General features: G+C 47.3%; 1 protein-coding gene across 1 annotated transcript in view; it reads left to right on the top strand.

Moving 5' to 3' along the window:
- The window catches only part of LOC119966355 (tomoregulin-1-like), a 394,538-nt gene that overhangs the window by 127,579 nt on the left and 247,342 nt on the right, over window positions 1-19,617 (top strand). The window contains exon 2 of the mRNA XM_038797880.1: window positions 14,417-14,526. Within this exon, the coding sequence (XP_038653808.1) occupies window positions 14,417-14,526 (110 nt within the window). The remainder of the gene's footprint in view (window positions 1-14,416; window positions 14,527-19,617) is intronic.

The raw sequence follows: 19,617 nt of genomic DNA, 5'->3' as shown, positions 1-19,617 counted from the left end.
CCGGCACGGTACTCCAGCAGCCCCGTGGTGGTGGCGGCCCAGAGAATCTGGGAGCAATGGAGAAGACATGTGGGAGCAGAGGGAGCATCGGTCTGGTCCCCAATCTGTAATAATTATCGGTTTTCCCCGGGAAGTATGGATGGGGGTTTCCAGATATGGCAGAGAGCAGGGATTGGGAGGATGGGGAACATGTTTATAGAGGGGAGCTTTCCGAGTATGTGAGCGCTGGAGTAGAAGTTTGGGTTGGCGAGGGGAAACAAATTCAGGTATCTGCTGGTACTGGACTACCTACGTAAACAGGTGTCAACCTTCCCGCTCCTACCGCTAAGGGGGATTCAGGGCAGGGTAGTTTCCAGAGGGTGGGTAGAAGAAGGAAGCGTCTCGAACATTTACAAGGAACTTAGGGGCCAGAGGAAACGCAGACCGAGGAGCTGAAGCGGAAGTGGGAGGAGAAGCTGGGAGGAGAGATAGAGGATGGTCTATGGGCGGATGCATTGAGTAGAGTCAACGCATCCGCACATGTGTCAGGCTCACCCTAATACAATTTAAGGTCATTCACCTGGCTCACATGACAGTGGCCCGGAAGAGCAGATTCTTTGGGGTGAAAGACAGGTGTTCAAAGTGTGCGGCAGGGCCAGCGAACCATGTCCACATGTTCTGGGCTGGTCCGAAGCTTAGGGGATTTTGGCAGGGGTTTGCAGATGTCATGTCCATGGTGTTAAAAACAAGTGTGGCGCTGAGTCCAGAGCTGGTGATTTTCAGGGTGTCTGAAGACCTGGGAATCCAGGAGGAGAAAGAGGCAGACGTTCTGGCCTTTGCTTCCCTGGTAGCCCGGAGACTGATACTATTAGCTTGGAGGGACTCAAAGCCCCCGAAGTCGGAGACCTGGCTATCGGACATGGCTAGCTTTCTCTGTTTGGAGAAAATCAAGTTTGTTTTGAGAGGGTCACTGTTAGGGTTCACCCGGAGGTGACAACCGTTCGTTGACTTCTTTGCGGAAAATTAATCGTCAGCAGAAGGGGGGGAGGGGGTTAGTTTAGCCTAGAGTAGGGGGTTAATAAAGGTGGGACCTGTAAGGGATGGAGACGTCTTTTGCACTATGTTTCATGTACATTCATTATTGTGTTGTTGTTGTAATACCAAAAAATACCTCAATAAAATGTTTATTAAAAGAAAAGGTGTTGGCGGTGTTTATGAAAGAGATGGGAGGGGTGGACCCGTGGAAGTTTTTGCATCCCCAGGATAGCGAGTATTCGTTTTCTTTGCCAGTTCACAATGTGTATTTGAGGATTGATTTTTTTCGTGTTGGGGTATATGCTGTTTGCTGGGGTGAGGAAGGCAGAATATTCTGCAATCGTTATTTTAGACCATGGTTGAAGAAGTTTGGGATTGGGGCTCTGGAGGGGGTTAAGGTCAAGTGGGAGGAGGAGCTGGGGCTGGTGCTGGAGGAGCGATTGTGGTGTGAGGTGCTGCGGAGAGTATATGCCTTAACCTCGTGTGCGAGGCTGGGGGTGTTACAGGTAAAGGTGGAACACTGGGTGCACCTGACGAAGTCGAGGATGAACCAGCTGTTTGAGGGGGTGGAGGATATTTGTGAAGGGTGAGGGAGGGCCCCAGCTAATCATGTCCATATGTTGTGGTCCTGCACAAAGTTAGAGGAATTTTGGAGGTTGGGTTTCAGCACAATGGCAGCAATCTTGCATGTGGACTTGGAGCCCAGTCCCCTGGGGCCACATTCAGGATGTCAGACTTGCCGGAGTTGAAGGTGGGAGCGGGGGCAGATGTTTTCGCCTTCGCCTCATTCTTTTGGGGTGGAGGTCAGCTTCTCCACCCCGTGCCTTGGCGTGGCTGGGGGACCTAATGGACCCATGGCATTTAGAGAAGGTGAAATTTGCCCTCAGAGGGGCGAATGATCGGTCCCACAAGAGATGGGGTTTCTTGAAGTGTGGCACATGGCCCAGTGGTTAGCACTGCTCCCTCACGGCGCTGAGGACCTAGTTTTGAATCCCAGCCCTGAGTCACTGTCCATGTGGAGTTTGCACATTCTCCCCGTGGGTTTCATCCCCACAACCCAAAGATGGGCAGGTTAGGTGGATTGGCCACGCTAAATTGCCTCTTATTTGAAAAAAATGAATTGGGTATTCTCAACTTGTTAAAAAAAACAAAAAAAAAAGAGATGCTGTTTGTTGGTTCTGTATTTTGGAGAACTAGTTACCGTCAAATGTTAGGGTGGGGTGGGGGGGGGGCTGTGTTGACTTTATTTTGTGTTGTAATGTTTTTCAAATGTTAAAACATTAAAAAATGTATATAGCTCTGCAGGGATCCATTAACTCAGCAGAGCAGCTGGTTTTCTAACTGCAGATTTAAAAAAGAGGTTGTCCTTTGTTCTCAAGTGCTTCCGCGAAAGAGCAGATGCTGCCTCCACACCAAACCACTTCAAACTACCCAGCACAGGAAAGACCTCTGACTTGAGCCCCTCCAGCCCAGCACCCACCTCCCAAGCAGGACCCCTTCGGCACCCTGGAGGCGATTGCTGGAAGGGAACTCACCCCATTACCACACCTCAGACTGCAAACCACAAGGTTGGCACTACCAATAGTGCTGCGCCTGAAGGGAGGTAATGGGGGGGAGCTGAAGGAGGGGGCAGGGGGTTGAGATGGGCGGGGGGCTAACGGGGCAGTTAGGGGTTGAGGGGGTGGACTATAGTGGGGTAATGTGCTGGTAGGGGCATAAGGGGGGACCTGGGAGGGTTACTGAAGGGGGGTGACCCTTGCCAGAGATTAGGATGGGAGGGGGGCCTTGTCAGCGATTCGGGGGTGGGGGGGGGGGGGCTGCAGCAGTACTCTGAGATCGGGGCAACCTTTAAAAATAGCGCTCTGGTCTCTGAGGAGCAGGACCTGTCAGCGAAAGTAGGCCTATTCCCTCTCAGTTCTAGTGAGAAGCCCGCTGTGCCATGGAATGGCACTGAAAACCCGAATGGCACGGGGGTGAGGGTGTAGTGAGGGGTCGGTAGAATCACACCCTAGAAACGAGCTCAGGGCCTGAGCTTTGCACGTCATTTAGGAAAAGGAACAATAAAATAAGAAGCACCATTGGTATCTAGACCTTGCTTTTGTGGATTGCACTTTTTATTTTGAGAGAGCAATCCCTGCAACTAAGCTAAAGGTCCAATAAAAACAAATTTGTCATTCAAGCCTGAATGCTCCAGGAGCCAGTTGTTAGTTTCCACCTTCCCTCTGATTAATTAAAAAAAACACAGGATTATATGGTCCAGCAATTTAATGACACTGTGCCAATTTTCCTCACACTAATGAGCACTGAGCCTCCAATATAGCCGGCAGGAAATGCACACATACTTAGAGTCATTGTTTTTATAAACTGTTTGGATAAACTTACCCTTGGAGTGTCAAGGAGCATTCTGATAAATTTGGATCTTCATCAATCACAGCAGGTCCTTTGTGCCCTTCGTGGGAAAGAGGCCCAGTCTGCGCATCCTCCCTTGCTCCTTTAGGATCGCTGACCTTTGACAGAGTGCAGTGTACAAATTGCTGCACCAGCCAAATGGGTGAAATGGCCCCACTATGTACAAGATTATTTAAATTTGCACTGCGATTGGTTGAGCTGGATGCCCATCACTGTTGCCAATTGAATTTGACTGTCAAAATTGGTCAGACCGCTGGCGTGTGTAAACAGACGGTTGGCATAATGGTCCCGCCAGCCAACTGCTTGAAAATTGACCAATGCCAAATCCAGCCCTCGGTCCCTTCAGTTTTGTTTTGTTGCTATTTTATTCACCTGAAATTTGAGGCAAACCGTTGGAAGAAGTTTACCGAAACCACAGGGGTAAAACTGAACTGTGACCGACGAGATTATTTCAGATACAATAGAGCTGCGATTCCTCTATAGCCACTGTGGTAGTTGACCCAGTGGCACGTCAAGCTGGCAGGATGAGATCAAATAATTATCATAAAATAGATGGGCACCCATACCAGAATGGACACCTACTGGGTAGAGAGAAACATTTGGTATTGGAAAGTCAATTTGGGGAAAATCTGGCTGGATCCAATGAAAAAGCAAAAACTACGCAATCTTCTGATTCTTCCAATCTGGTTGCATTGGTTTGTGAAATAGATTGAAATGTGTGTTTTGTGATCATAGAATCATTGAATCAGAATTTACAGTTCAGAAGGAGGCCATTTGGCCCATCGAGTCGGCACCGACCCTTGGAAAGAGCCTCCAGACCAAGCTCAGACCTCAACCCTGTCCCCATAACCCCACCTAACCTTTTTTGGACACTAAAGGCAATTTAGAACAGTCAATCCACCTAACTTGGACATCTTTGGACTGTGGGAGGAAACCGGAGCACCCAGAGGAAACCCACGCAGACAAGGGGAGTACGTGTAGACTCTGCACAGGCAGTGACCCAAGTGGGAATCGAACCTGGGATCCTGGAGCTGTGAAGCAAGAGTGCTAACCACTATGCTACCGTGCCATCCCTGGGAGGGTTACTGAAGGGGGCGACCCCTGCAAGAGATTAGGGGGCCTTGTCAGCGATTCGGGGGGCTGCAGCAGCACTCTGAGATCAGGGCACCCTTTAAAAATAGCGCTCTGGACTCTTGAGGAGTAGGACCTGTCAGCGAAAGTAGGGTGTGTATTTTTGCTTTCCTCAATCGTGGTCACACTGTCACTAATTAAAAGCAGCATTTTCCAACAGCTCAATTTTAACCTAACCTATCGAGTAGGAAGGAGGCAGGTTTAGATTGAACACCAGTTTTGCGCTGCACATGATTTTGCTCAACTGCACCCATTACAGGGGACCTTCCTGCCTCTTCACTGTAATTAAACATAATTTATGCCATTTGTCTTGGGTTTCCATGGTTCTTCCACTGTAATTACACCAAATTATGAAGTGAACCCCTCTGGAAGTATACCCCAGTGAACAGTAAGATTCAATGCAGATTACTCTCATTGTGGAGAGGAAAATGTCTTCTTCAACTCCTTGTGTGGAAATCTTAGCAGCGTACCTGAGGAAGTAATTTCAAGATGCTGCCACTGTTGTTTGTTGTATTTTTAAAACATGGCAGCAACTGTTGGTAGAAAATTAGAGGAACAACAACACAATGGTCCCAGCAGATTGCAAGGTAGCAAATATAACACGCTTGTTGAAGGGAGGAGAGAAAACAGGGAACTCAGGCCAGTTAGCCTGACATCAGTCATTGGGAAAGTGCTGAGATGTGGTTTAGAGACCTGGTAACAGGGCACTTAGTCAACATGATTTTATGAGGGAAAACTGGCAAATTTATTGGAGCTTTTGAGGATGCAACTAGCAGGGTAGAGAAAGGGGAAACAGTGCATAGAGTATCTTTAGATTTTCAAAAGTCACATAAAAGGTTATTATACAAGATAAGGGGCAAAATTCTCCGCATCGTGAACCCTGCACACTCGTACTAAGCTCGGGGGGAGGATACCTGCTCCTGGTGGCTGTCAAGGTGGCGGTCGCCCTGAACATTTCAGTCTCTGGGTCTTTCCAGGAACCAAGCAGGAGCCTGTCGGGGATCTCTCAACCATCCGATCATTGGTGCATCCGTGCTGTGATAGATGCTCTGTGCACTTGGGCATTGGATTGTATAAAATTCAATCTGGACCAAGCTCACCAGGATGCCCGGAAAGCAGATTTGTCACCATCGCTAACATGCTCCAGGTCCAGAGGGTGATAGATGGCACACATTTTAAAAACATTTTTAAAATTCATTTTCGGGATGTTGGTTAGGCCAGTATTTATTGTCCATCCCTAGTCACCCTTCAGAAAGTGGCGGTGCATTGCCTTCTTGAACCGCTGCAGTCCTTGAGGTCAAGGTACAACCACTGTGCTGTTAGGGAGGGAGTACCAGGATGTTGTCCCTGTGACAGGGAAGGAACGGCGATATATTTTCAAGTCAGGGTGGCGAGTGACTTGGAAGGGAACCTCCAGGTGGTGGCGTTCCCAGGTACCTGCTGCTCTTGTCCTTCCAGATGGTTGTGGTCGTGTGTTTGGAAAGTGCTGTCGAAGGAACTTTTTCCAGTTCTTGCAGTGCATCTTATAGATGGTACACATGGCTGCAACTGTTCGTCGGTGGTGGAGGGATTGAATGTTTATGGGAGGGTGAGCAATCAAGCGGGCTGCATTGTCCTGGATGGTGTTGAGCCTCTTGAGTGTTGTTGGAGCTGCACTCATTCAGGAAAGTGGAAAGTATTCCATTATACTCCTGACTTGTACCTTGTAGATGGTGGACAGACTTTGGAGGGTCAGGAGTTGAATTACTCGCCTTTGGATTCTTAGCCCTTGACCTGTCTGGTATCCACACTATTAATATGTCTACTCTGGTTCAGTTTCTGATCAATGGTAACCCCCAGGATATTGATTGTGGAGGATTCAGCGATGATCATGCCATTGAATGTTTTTTTTAAATTTAGAGTACCCAATTAGTTTTACCCAATTAAGGTGTAATTTAGCATGGCCAATTCACCTATCTTGCACATCTTTCTGGGTTGTGGGGGTGAGTCCCACGCAGACATGGGGAGAATGTGCAAACTCCACATGGACAGTGACCCGGGGACGGGATTGATCCTGGGTCCTTGGCGCCGGGAGGCAGCAGTGCTAACCATTGCGCCAATGTGCTGCCCTTCCATTGAATGTCAAGAGGTGATGGTTTTTTATATATTTTTGTTTGAGTGAAGAATCTTGGCCAAGATACCAAGGAACATCCGTACTCTTCTTCACAAGAAACACCACGTTTGTATCCACTTCCACCACTAAGCAGGTGGACCCATTGTAAAGTCTCCTCCAAAATGTGCCATCTCCAACAGTGCAGCACTCCCTCAACAATACACTGATGGGGAGCAAACAAAATATAGGAAAGTAGTAATCTGGGATGTTCATTGTCAACATGAACAGCATTTGTTGTCCATCCCTAATTGCCCTTGGACTTAATGGTTTGCTAGGTTACTTCAGAGGGCAGCAGTTAAGTGTCAACCATATTACTGTGGATCTGGAGTCACACGTAGGCCAGGTACGGACGGCAGATTTCCTTCTCTCAAGGGCATTAGTGAGCCAGCTGTGTTTTTACGACAGTCAACAATGATTTCATGGTCATCATTAGACTTTTAATTTAACAGTTTTATTGAATTCAAATTTCAACATCTGGAGTGGTGGGATTCGAATCCTGGCCCATAGGGCATTAGCCTGGGTCTCTGGATTACTAGTTCGATGACAAAAACATTACACCATCACCTCCCCGATAGTGTACACTCGCATACATAGATGTGCATTTAAATGTCGATTAGAGAATTGATTTAATAAAATCAATCTGTCCCTGGGGAACCTCGAGTACCAGCTGTTGAAGGAAATTAGTAATGCACTGCCAATGATTTTCCATCCATTCATTTTAAAATTGGACACAAGACATATCAAAGTTGAAGGAACAAGTCAAACCTTCCATGATGTTTAAAGAATATCTATTTAGTGAAAACCTCTGAAGGTCGTTTAAAGTTTTAATTCAATATTTTAATGTTAATTTTCATAAACTATACCTGCCCAACTTTGATATATTGGACATTAATATGGCAACTTTAAAAATCAATATAAAATGATTACATTTTCTGTTTGTGTAACATTTGGTCAAAGATGGCAGTGGTTAGCACTATTGCTTCACAGCGCCAGAGACCCAGGTTCGATTCCCGGCTTGGGTCACTATCTGTGCGGAGTCTGCACGTTCCCCCCGTGTCTGCGTGGGTTTCCTCCGGGCGCTTTGGTTTCCTCCCACAGTCCAAAGATGTACGGTTTAGGTGGATTGGTCATGCTAAACTGCCATGTAGTGTCCAAAGGTTAGGTGGGGTTGCTGGGTTACAGGGATAGGGTGGTATGTGCTTATAGGTAGTGTGCTTTTTCAGAGGCCAGTGTAGACACGATGGGCCGAATGGCCTCCTTCTGCTCTGATTCTATGATTGTATGATGATGATAGTTTCGATTGAGGGTGGACTGCCAGACCTACATTTTGTTTTCTTTTTTTTTTTTAATTTAGATTAGCCAATTATTTTTTCCAATTAAGGGGCAATTTAGCGTGGCCAATCCACCTACTCTGCACATTTTTGGGTTGTGGGGGCGAAACCCACGCAGACACGGGGAGAACGTGCAAACTCCACATGGACAGTGACCCAGAGCCGGGATCGAACCTGGGACCTCAGCGCCGTGAGGCGGATTGTGCTAACCACTAGGACACCATGCTGCCCACTGCCAGACCTACATAGGGAAAGGTGTTGCTAGGTCCCAGCTGATGTTGACCTGGTTCTGGATGTTAGGTGGTTAATTTAAATAATAGGATCAATAGATCTTTGTTCATCAAAGGTATTAGGGAATTTTGGAGAAAATCAGGTGTTATGGGCCGAAGGGCCTATACTGTGCTATACTGTTCTTTGCTCTATGTTCTATGTATGGGAGAAATTATGGAACTGTTGAAAAAATTTTGATCCTTTTCAGGATATAGATTGAACATGAGCAAGAGCGAGATGTTCCCGGTAAATTCCCTGGGGAAAAGGACAGATCTGGGGAGGCAGCCTTTTAGCTGGCCAAGACGAAATTTAGGTATTTAGGGATTCAGGTGACGCACGATTGGACACTGTTGCATATGCTGAACTTGACCAGTCTGGTAGAAGAGGTGAAGGAGGACCTGAAGAAGTGGGGTGGTTTGAGGAGCCCGGTGCGAGGTGGGGTTGGATGGAGGAGGCCTCTTGTACAGGGCCGTTTTTAAGGGCATTGGTTATGGCCCCTCTTCCATTCTCCTGGGCCAAACTCTCGATGAGCCCGGTGGTAGTGGCATCTTTAAGAATTTGGAACCAGTTTAGACAACATTTTGGACTGGGTGACATGTTTTTACTGTCACCAATCTGTGATAATCACCGGTTTGCACCGTCAAGACTGGATGCAATGTACAGGATATCAAGGAGAAGAGGGGTTGAGAGGTTCAAGGATTTATTTGTGGAAGGTAGGTTTGTGAGTCTAGAGGATTTGGAGGAGAAATTTAACTCCAGCGGGCAAGTGCATTCAGGTATTTGCAGGTGAGGATTTGATTTGATTTGATTTATTGTCACATGTACCAAAGTACAGTGAAAAGTATTTTTTCCGCGGCCAAGGAACGTACACAGTACGTACATAGCAGACAAAAGAATAATCAACAGAGACAAATTGTACATCGTCAAACAGTGATTGGTTACGGTGCGGAACAAGGGGCCAAACAAAGCAAATACATGAGCAAGAGCAGCATAGGGCGTCGTGAATAGTATTCTTACAGGGAACAGATCAGTCCGAGGGGGAGTCGTTGAGGAATCTTGTAGCTGTGGGGGAGAAGCTGTTCCTATATCTGGATGTGCGGGTCTTCAGGCTTCTGTACCTTCTGCCTGATGGAAGGGTCTGGGAGAAGGCAATGCCTGGGTGGGAGGGGTCTCTGATAATGCCTTCCTGAGGCAGCGGGAGGGCTATACAGAATCAATGTGGGGTATAAAGCTTGTGTGATGCTTTGAGCTGAGTTCACCACACTCTGCAGTTTCTTGTGATCTTGGACCGAGTAGTTGCCATACCAGGCTATGATGCAGCCGGATAGGATGCTCTCTATCGCACATACGTAGACATTTGTGAGAGTCGATGCAGACATACCAACTTTCTTTAGCTTCCATAGGAAGTAGAGCCATTGTTGGGCTTTCTTGACTGTTGCATCAATGTGAGTGAACCAGGACAGACTGTTGATGATAGTGACCCCCAGGAACTTAAAGCTATCGACCATCTCCACTTCGGAGCCATTGATGCAGACGGGAGTATGTGTCGTGCTGCGCTTCCTGAAGTCGAAGATCAGTTCCTTGGTCTTTCCAACATTTAGAAAGAGGTTGTTTTCAGTACACCATGCAACCAAATGATTTATCTCCCTCCTGTAGTCTGATTCGTCGTTGTTTGAGATAGGGCCCACCACAGTCGTATCATCCACAAACTTATGGATTGAGTTGGAGTTAAATCTTGCCACACAGTCATGTGTGTATAGGGAGTACAGTAGAGGACTGAGCACACATCCTTGCGGGGCTCCGGTGTTTAGGACTATTGTGGCGGTGCTGTTGCCTATCCTGACAGATTGTGATCTGTTGATGAGGAAGTTGAGGATCCAGCTGCACAGGGAGGGGTCAAGTCCAAGATTGCAGAGTTTAGTTATTAGTCTTGTCGGGATAATGGTGATGAAGGCGGAGCTGTAGTCGATGAACAGCAGTCTTACATAGGTGTCCTTGTTGTCGAGGTGTTCGAGTGTTGATTGTAGAGTTTGAGAGATAGCATTTGCTGTGGACGGTTGCGGTGATAGGCAAACTGCAGTGGATCGAGACCATCTAGGAGGCTGGCTGTGATCCGTCTCATGACTAGCCGCTCAAAGCACTTCATGGTAACAGATCTCAGGGCCACCGGTCGGTAGCCGTTGTGGCAGGCTACCTTGTTCTTCTTTGGTACTGGGATTATGGTGGTTTCTTGAAGAAGGTGGGGACCTCAGAGCGGAGGAGTAAGGTGGTGAAGATATCACTCGCTAGCTGGTCTGCGCAGGTTCTGAGTGCTCGCCCAAGGACTCACTGTCAAGAAGGCAGCTCTTACCTCTGAGGCTGTAGTAGTGGGTATTAGTGTGTCCAGGGCTGTTGGGGCAGGTGGAACTTTGTTTGTAAAGAGTTGTCCTCGTTCCCCAGTTGCCGAGACCCACACTGATAGATTGGATGCCAGCATGAGATGCGATGTGACAAGGGAAGATCTCCGATATATATGAGTGTTTACTGGAGACGGGGAAACCATCACTAGAAGAGGTGAGGGGGAAGTGAGTAGAGCTGGGCCTAGGTCTATAAGGAGGGGAGTGGAGTGAGAGCCTGCATAGAGTGAACTTTACCTCCTCCTGTGCTAGGTTGAGCCTGATACAATTTAAAGTAGTACATAGAGCGCACTAACTAAGATGCGTCTGAGCGGGTTCTTCCCTGAGGTTGAGGACAGGTGTGAGCATTGTTGGAGGAACCTGCGAATCACTCGCACATGTTCTGGTCCTGCTCCAAGTTAGTTGGGTTCTGGGTCTCACTTTTTGAGATCATGTCGGAGATCGTTGGGGTCAAACTAGAGCCATGTCCATTGGTGGCGATCTTTGGGATGTCGGATTCCCCAGAGCTCCTGAGGGGGTTACGGCTGACGTCTTGGCCTTTGCTTCTTTGGTGGCTCGGAGGCAGGTCCTGCTTGAGTGGAGATCAGCGGTGCCACTCACGGCCTGGCAGACCTGGCAGTACTCCTGCAAAAGATTAAATATATCCTGAGAGAGTCGGAGGAAAGGTCCCATTCCAGGTAGATGCCTTTGATCACTTTCTTTAAGGACTTGTTCATGGCCAGCAGTGAGGGGGATGGGGCGGGAGGGTTAGGAGGGGAGGGGATCAGGGAGAGAGGAAAGTGGGGCTGAGGAGGGATAGGAGATTTCGGGTTGTTGCTGTTACTTTGTTAAAATAAAAATGACCAACTGTTTGTATGTTATAGCTAAGCCGTTTTATGTAACAATTTGATAATGTTTGGAATAAAATATATATATTTTTTTAATTTGCTTTTGAACATCCAAGCTTTAACACATTTTGGGATGATGCTGATGCATGTTATCTGGATGAAGACTGGGTTAATCTGACTCTTCCTTTGGGTCGAGTTAGTTTTTTCTCCTGATATGGGTCCCTCTCTTTTTTACCCGATGGGTGGACTCTGATATCTCGGGTTTTTATTTCTCACTTCTTCTTTTAGTTATTCTCTATGGGAGACCTCGGGTGTGATCTACCAGCTGCGTTACACCCGAAAGATAGTGCGTCGCCGGTGGATGGCGGGAGATCCGTCTTCCGGGATCTACCCAGCTCACCACACCTCATGAGATCTAACGCGTTCTTGCGAGATGTCACGATGTGAATCCCAGCCATTGTGGGAGGCCCACTTTTTGGCAAATCTGCATATTAGAGTGAGACAGCTAGTCTCACTCTAATATGCATTCCCATGATCTACCCAAGGCAATGGGATCTAACTCCCTGGCCTTGGGAGATCTTGGACGAGTGTTGTCTCCACAAATGGGGACCAGACGGAGCTGCACTCGTGGGGGCCTCCCAAGGGATTGGATGCCACGAGTTGCTTGCCCTCTGTCAGGGTAGCATTGGTACTACCTGGGCACTGTCAGGGTGCCCAGGTGACACTGCCAGCTGGAAGAGTGCCAGGCTGGCACTGCCAAGCTGGCATTTTCCACACACTATAGATCGGGCCCAGTGGTAGCTTGTGCAGTTCAGGGCTTTGGCAGGGGTTCGGGGGTTGCATGGTGGGGGGGGGGGGGGGTCAAGAGATCGAGACGCTTTTTCAAAATGGCGTTCCGATCTACTCCTGCACTGAGGAGCTCTGGCGAGTGGAGTTCCTCAGAGCAGTAAAAAGGACGAAGTGCTGCCTCGTCGGGGTGTTCCCTGCTGAGGCCCGGATTTAACCAAATGGGAGTTCAATAGCATGGTGTTTCATGGTGCTCTGAGCAGCAGGAGACACCCGGCTAACTGTGCTCGCTACGGGAATCTGTTCCCATTCGGTTAGATTATGCCCCAAGGGTCTGAGGTTTGAGGTCTGATTTTAACTAGGACATGTAGTAGCCAGCCCTCTCTTTGTAGTATGGTAGTCATATATGATGGCTGTCTGTTCTGCCCTGGGACCTGATAGAGGTTGGCTTGCATTGTGGGTTATCAATGTAATGTAATTCCCCCCATCACTGGCACATTTGTGGTATTTTCTCCTCTGTTGTTCCTCTTTGAAGTGATCGGTATGAGGTACGTGTTGTTGACAGTATCCTGTTTTGGTGCTGAGGGGCCTTGTATCCATGAAGGGAACATGTTGGGGATCTTAATGAGTCCTGTTATGTGCTGTACCTTTGGCTTTTTTTCTCTTTTTCCTTGTTTTGCTGCGATGTTTGTAAAAATTTGAAAGTTTAACTAAAAATATACATTTTTCATAACTGTATAACCCCTGGTTCCAGACTCCACCACAAGGGGAAACATCTATTTTACATCCACCCTGTCAAGTCCCCTCAGGATCTTGGTCGGGGTCCTCCCTTCTGGCGACTAAGTCCCCATGCTGCGGCAGAACCGGCGCCAACGACTCCGGCGTCAATGGCCCCCCAAAGTGAGGGATTCTCACCTTTCTAGGGGGCTTGGTTGACGGCGGAGGGGTTGGCGCCGCTACAGCTGGTGCCGAAGGGATGGCTCGAGTTCGTGCATGTGCAGAATGGCTGGCATGATTCCGCAATTGCGCGGACCAGCCGACGTATTCTCGCGCATGCACGGGGGGGGGGGGGGTTCTCTTCTCTGCGCCGGCCCCTGGGCAATATGGCGGAGCCCTACAAGGGCCCGGCGCGGAAGGACGAAGTGCACCCACGGAACAAACCCGCCCGCAGTTTGGAGGGCCCCAATCGCGGGCCAGGCCACCGTGGGGGTTGGATTCCCCCGTGCCCCCCAGAGGATCACCCACACATACTCACATGCCAGGTCCTACCAGTGCGTGAGTTGAGTGATTCACGCCGGCAGGACTGGCCAAAAATGGACGGCCACTCAGTCCATCGGGCCCGGAGAATCGCCGGGGAAGGGTGCTGTGAACGGCCCCCGACCGGCTTGGCGGCGATCCCGCCCGCCCAAAAACGGCGCCGGACATTACGGCAGCCGGTGGCGGGGCGGGAATCGTGCCTCCCACCGGGGATTCTCCAACTCGGCGGGGGGGTCGGAGAATCCCGCCCCTTATGTTTCAATAAGATCATCTCTGGATACAGGTCAGCTGTCCAACCTTTCCTCATAACATACCCCCATCATCCAAGATATCAGTCGAGTGAATCTTCTCTGAACATCTTCTGAAGCGTTTATACCCATTTTTAAAATGAGACCAAAACTATAGGCCGTGCTCTGGATATGATCTCATCAATATCCTGTAAAAACTGCAGTGAAACATCCCTATTTTTATATACAATTATCTTTGTGATAAACAACAACATTCCATTTGCCTTCCAAATCTCTTGCTGAACCTGCTTACTAACTTGTCGTGATGCATGTATCAAGACACCCTGAAAGCTCTGTACCCAAGGACGACTAAACTTTTGACACCGTCATATTTAATAGCACAAATTTGAAGTATTAAGTCCACAGTAAGCCCTTGCACAATGTTCATTGTAGTCAGCATTGTTATTATTACAACAGCATACTTTTATCTTTGATCAGCTGTTTTTTATTTGCAGTGAAACAAGTATTTATGAATGTATATATTGGGAATTTTAGAATGAAATTGAACATCTTTTTATTATTTTCTGAAATCTGTTTAAATATTTTTGTCTTGCAGAATTTAATGAACGGGAAAATGATTTCAAGATGTGTGATGAAACTACGTGTAAATATGGTGGGGTGTGCAAGGAAATTGGAGATGATCTGACATGCTCCTGCCAGTTTCATGTAAGTGCATCTCTGCCATGTTTCATCTTTTAAAGGTGGTGAAGTGTTGGTTATTATTATATATGTTTATGTTTGATATTATAGTTGATGACACAATGTCACCGTGGTTAGCGCTGCTGCCTCACAGCACCAGGGACCTGGGTTCAATTCCGGCCTTAGGTGACTGTGTGGAGTTTGCACCTTCTCCCCTTGCCTGTATGGGTTTCCTCCGGGTGCTTCGGTTTCCTCCCGCAGTCCAAAAAGTTAGGTGGATTTGCCATGCAAAAAAAAATGTTCCTTAGTGTCCAGGGATGTGCAGGTTAGGTGGGGTTACGAGGATGGGGCGGTGGCGTGGGCCAAGGTAGAGTGCTATTTCAGAAGGTCGGTGCCGACTCGATGGGCCTAATGGCCTCCTGTTACACTGTGGGGATTCTATGATAGCTCATTAAAAATGATAAGAACAGTTGATTAAAATCTATGTGTTGTGGCAAATTTTAACTTGCTAAAATTTGTGTGATAAAAGGGTAAGTAACTATGGCCTCTTGAGTCTGCTCCACAATGCTACAAAATTATAGCTGACCTTTGACCTCAGCTCCTCTTTCCTGGTCAATCCCCTATCCCTTAATTGCCTAAACCTATCGATCATAGCCTTGAACATACTCAATGACTGCGCACCCAGAGCTCTCCCAAAGATCTTGAATAAGAGATTTCCCCTAATCACTAACCACATTTCCTGCACAGAATATGTTGGGGGAAACTGTTCCCATTGTTGGAAGGATCAAGAACGAGAGGACACCAATTTGAGGTGATTGGAATAGAAGCAGCGATGGCATGAGGGAAAAATCTTTTACCACAGTGTATGGTCACGACGTGGAATGCATTGACAAGAGTTCTGTTATCATGGTTTTGTTTCATGATCCTTTAGCTTTTTATTCCAGAAGAGATATCACTGCAGGTGATGGTCTTTGTTCAAAAAACATTTTTTTACATGCTAAATATTTACAAAGGCTAAATAAAAACCATGTAAATACAGTTTACGTGGCTAAATATGTCCTCTGAGGGTCGTATTCCTTCTCGGTACCCGCCCTCCCTGACCACACAGCAATTTTACGCTGAGGCAGGCAAGGCCTTGAATAGGAAGCCCAACCGTGCCCTATTAAGGCTCTTAAGTGGCCAAATAGGGCCATTTCCCACCCAGCCTCAATTTTGAGGGAAGATTGAACCTCCTTGTGGGATGCCTGAAATACATCACCTTCCTTTTAAAGTCCGCTATCCGCCAACCTCCCTCCATGCAACCCCTCCTGGCCTCTCCCCTGGGAACCCAAATGGCCAGACCCCCAGGCTTTCCTCCACCCTCCCCACCCTTGGAGCTCTTGAACTTAACTGGGGCTTTGATTCTCAAACTCAGTCTCTGATGTGTTCTTGAACTTCCTCTTCCATCCATTTCAGCACAGTTGCTGCAGGGAGTTCAGAGATGCTGGCAAAACAGATTGGCCGGCAGCAGTCTAAGGTAGTACTCCCTTCAAGTGAGGGATGCAAGACCTGCCTGCATTCAATCAATGCTCATTGGAGTGTAAACTGGCTGCGGGCCAGTTGAAGGAGATGTGTTCCATGCCAAGTGTTCGGATGGCTGGAAACATGACCCAACCATTTGAAGAAGTCAGGCCCTAGTTTCCTTCATTTGTGATGTAGTAGGTGTGACACTCTCTTCTGGTTCAGGGAACTCTGTCATTTCTGCTGATGGTGTTCGGTCCATCGAAATTACGTCAGATCTGCTGTGCCGAACGATGTCTGACTTTGTCCTTACCATGTCCGATCTCGGGTACAGTATTTTTTCAATTACTGTACCTGCACGGTTCTGGTTTCTAATCCATTCTCTTCTTCCCTTAGTCAGATGGTCTTGAGCTCCACGATATTAGCTTAATGCACGAGCTTGACTCACTAAGTAGGCTTCTTCCTAGCCCAATAGTGGTCTACCCTTTGATATTCGGTAGCCAGATGAGGCACCAAAGGGAAGCTGAACCTTAAGCTTGAAGCCCATCAGGTGTTCACATAGGCCAAACCCATTATGTGATGTTGCTGAAAGATAGCTAAACAGGGCGCTCTCAAAGTTAATATTTTTTTCAAGAGGTCTCGACATTGTCATCACTCAGCTTCTCGGCATCGACAAATCCACGTGACTTTACAAAGGATTGAAATAACTGATTGGTGAACTGTGGTCCATTATAAGTGAAGGCAATGTCCCGAATGCAATGTTGTGGTAAAAATTTGAAACCACTCAAGTCTGTGAGTTGGAGTAACTGAGATTTTAATCAGAAACATACTTGAGAGACCTAACCTTGCTCCTCTAGTGTGCCTGCCTTGTGCCAAGGCTGCGTAACATGTTTACATCCTTTGGTTAGAGCCCTTATATTATCTCAAAAGCAGCATTGTGCTGGCTGCAGCTAGAATTTAACTGAGTGCTGAAGTCTGTGCTTTTTAATCACATTTTTCCTTACCCATTCTATGAAAGTCGTTAAGTTTGTGATTGCTACTTTCCCACACCAGCATGCTGAGAACGGGCTCTAATAACTGTTCTTTAAAAGCTGTTCATACTCACTGCTACATTTTCCTACTTCAAACCTATTAATGTCAAATTATTTCTATTGCCCCACTTCCGCAAGATGTAGAGAACATTTTTTTCAAGGAGATAATTATGGCTTCAGAGGTCAGGCCATGTAGTTTCTGAACATCTATCCAGAAGGAATAATATAGTTGACCAGCAGAAGAAAGATTTCCTCTTTAAAAGTCAAACAAATCCATGTTGCACGGCCTTGATGGGAAAGTGTAGGGCAAGAGTGGCTCTTTCTACCTCTGGATGGCACAGGTGACACAGGGACCATCTGTTCAATTGAGTGTGAAATACAGATTGCTGTGTCTTGGCTCGACACTTGATTAATGCAACATAAACTTGGTGGATCCTTTGGAGGACCTTCAGGCAGAGAGCACATGGTATCACCTGTCTTGTATCATACACTAGAAGATCATTGAAAACGCTAAATTGGCGTCATTGCTCAAAATAGGTCTCAGGACAGTTTTCTTGGGGTGTTCTGTGGCCTTCCATCTCGGCAGAATGTGCGAATTTGGAGGCACTCTTCATCTTGTGATTGGGCTGTAAGAAATGCTCACAGCAAGCACCTGGTAGCCAAGGCTCCATTTCTGCTATGGAGGTACCCCTGTACCGAGTAAGTGGCGGGTATCCTGTAGTCTGATATTTACCCTGTACTTACTCTATAATAGCATTGTGATGCATGAGTCTAATCCAGAATCACTGATTCCTGGGTGGCATCTTTGCAATTTCAACTTGGTTTAACAATGTGGCAACTTAACAACTGAAGGCTTGTGATCAGTCTCACTCTGAGACTGGGGCCTGGTACAAATCAGATGATTTTTTGCAAGCTCTAGTCATTGCAAGGATTCCTTTTTGATAACAGCATAGCACTGTACAGTCTCAGTTAATGACCTGAATGCTTAATAAACAGGTCTTTTTTTGCAGAACATTGGCACAGTAGTTAGCACTGCTGCTTCACAGCGCCAGGGATCTGGGTTCGATTCCGGCCTTGGGTGACTGTTTGAGTGGAGTTTGCGTGTTCCCCCATGCCTGTGTGGGTTTCCTCCGGGTCCTCTGGTTTCGTACCACAGTCTAAAGATGTGCAGGTTAGGTGGATTGGCCATGCTAAATTGCCTCTTAGTGTCCAAAGATGTGCAAGTTAGGTGGGGTTATGGGGATGGGGGGGGGGGGGGGGGGGGAGTGGGCCTCTGTGGGATGCACTTTTGGAGGGTTGGTGCTTACTCAAATATGCTGAATGGCCTCTGTCTGCACTGGAGGGATTCTCTGATTGGCGAGAGCTTTGGACGAGCTATGTAAAAGCACTATTACAAGTCCCAATTCAGGTGCACTGGCTGCCACCAGTATGGGAAGCTCCGGGTGCTAATGGGCAAGGACTTCTGAGAATGATACCATCTTTGGTTTGTTCAAATGACCCCTGCTGATGCTCAGATCAGCACCACACTTGAACCTGTCATAAAAGATGCCTGAGGGGTTCATTTATCTGGGATAAGGGAGGCAGGAATTTTCTAGTTGGTTGATGATGTGCAACCTTTGGAGCTGTGATACATTTCTAGGTGTCGGAAGTTCCCTTGTTGCCTTTATTTTTTGAGTAGGTGCAGTAATACCAGTTCTGGGATAATGTGCTGTAAGAACTTTATCGTGGGCTGAGAAAACCTACATTGTCATTGAATATCAAGCCAGCCCCTTGCAGCATGAGTGAGGCTTTCCTGTCGCATTTGTCATGTTCCTGCTCCACTGTTCCATCAATCAAGATGTCATCCATGTGGCAGATTATGTTGTCAATTGCCGACAGTACAGTAGACATTTTCCTTTGGAATATTTAGGGCTGATGTGATGCTGAAAGGCATATTTTTAAAACAGTACAATCCGAAGGGCATAATAAAAGTAGTTAAGAATTTTGACTCTTGATCCAATGGCAGCTGTCAGAACCATAGTTGGTGCCAAGTTTGATGGAGATGTTGCGCTCAGCAAGTTTGGCCAAATTCTCACCCACTGATGTCATTGGATGTATTTCTCTTTCAACTGCCTTGTTTAAAAAAATAAATTTTGAGTACCCGTTTATTTCTTTTTCCAATTAAGGGACAATTTAGCGTGGCCAATCCACCTAACCTGCACATCATTTTGGGATGTGGAGGTAACACCCACGCAGACATAAGGATATTTCAACTGCCTTGTTGAAGTGTGGTACAACAACACAGATACAAATGGGACCATGAGGCTTAGAGACTGATACCAAATAGAACTCCACCTAGTTGCTTTAGTGGCAGGTGAAATGACTCCTTGTTGCAGCATCACCTCAATCACTCTCCTGATCCGTTTCAGAAGTGGGTGCGAGATCTTCCTTTGTGTGAATAGACAAGGTCACGACATCTGTGTTGATGTAATTTTATTACGGGATGGGCTGAGCGGCTGTCGTAGAAAACCCAAATCCAGCTGGCGCCGTTCACACGTGCTCTCAGCCGGCGGGAACTCGGCGTGGAAGGGTCGGGGGGCGGTCTGTG

This window comes from Scyliorhinus canicula, chromosome 5 (genome assembly GCF_902713615.1).
Source record: "Scyliorhinus canicula chromosome 5, sScyCan1.1, whole genome shotgun sequence".
In the NCBI taxonomy this organism is placed as follows: Eukaryota; Metazoa; Chordata; class Chondrichthyes; order Carcharhiniformes; family Scyliorhinidae; genus Scyliorhinus; species Scyliorhinus canicula.
This window is presented reverse-complemented; position numbering and strand designations above follow the sequence as displayed.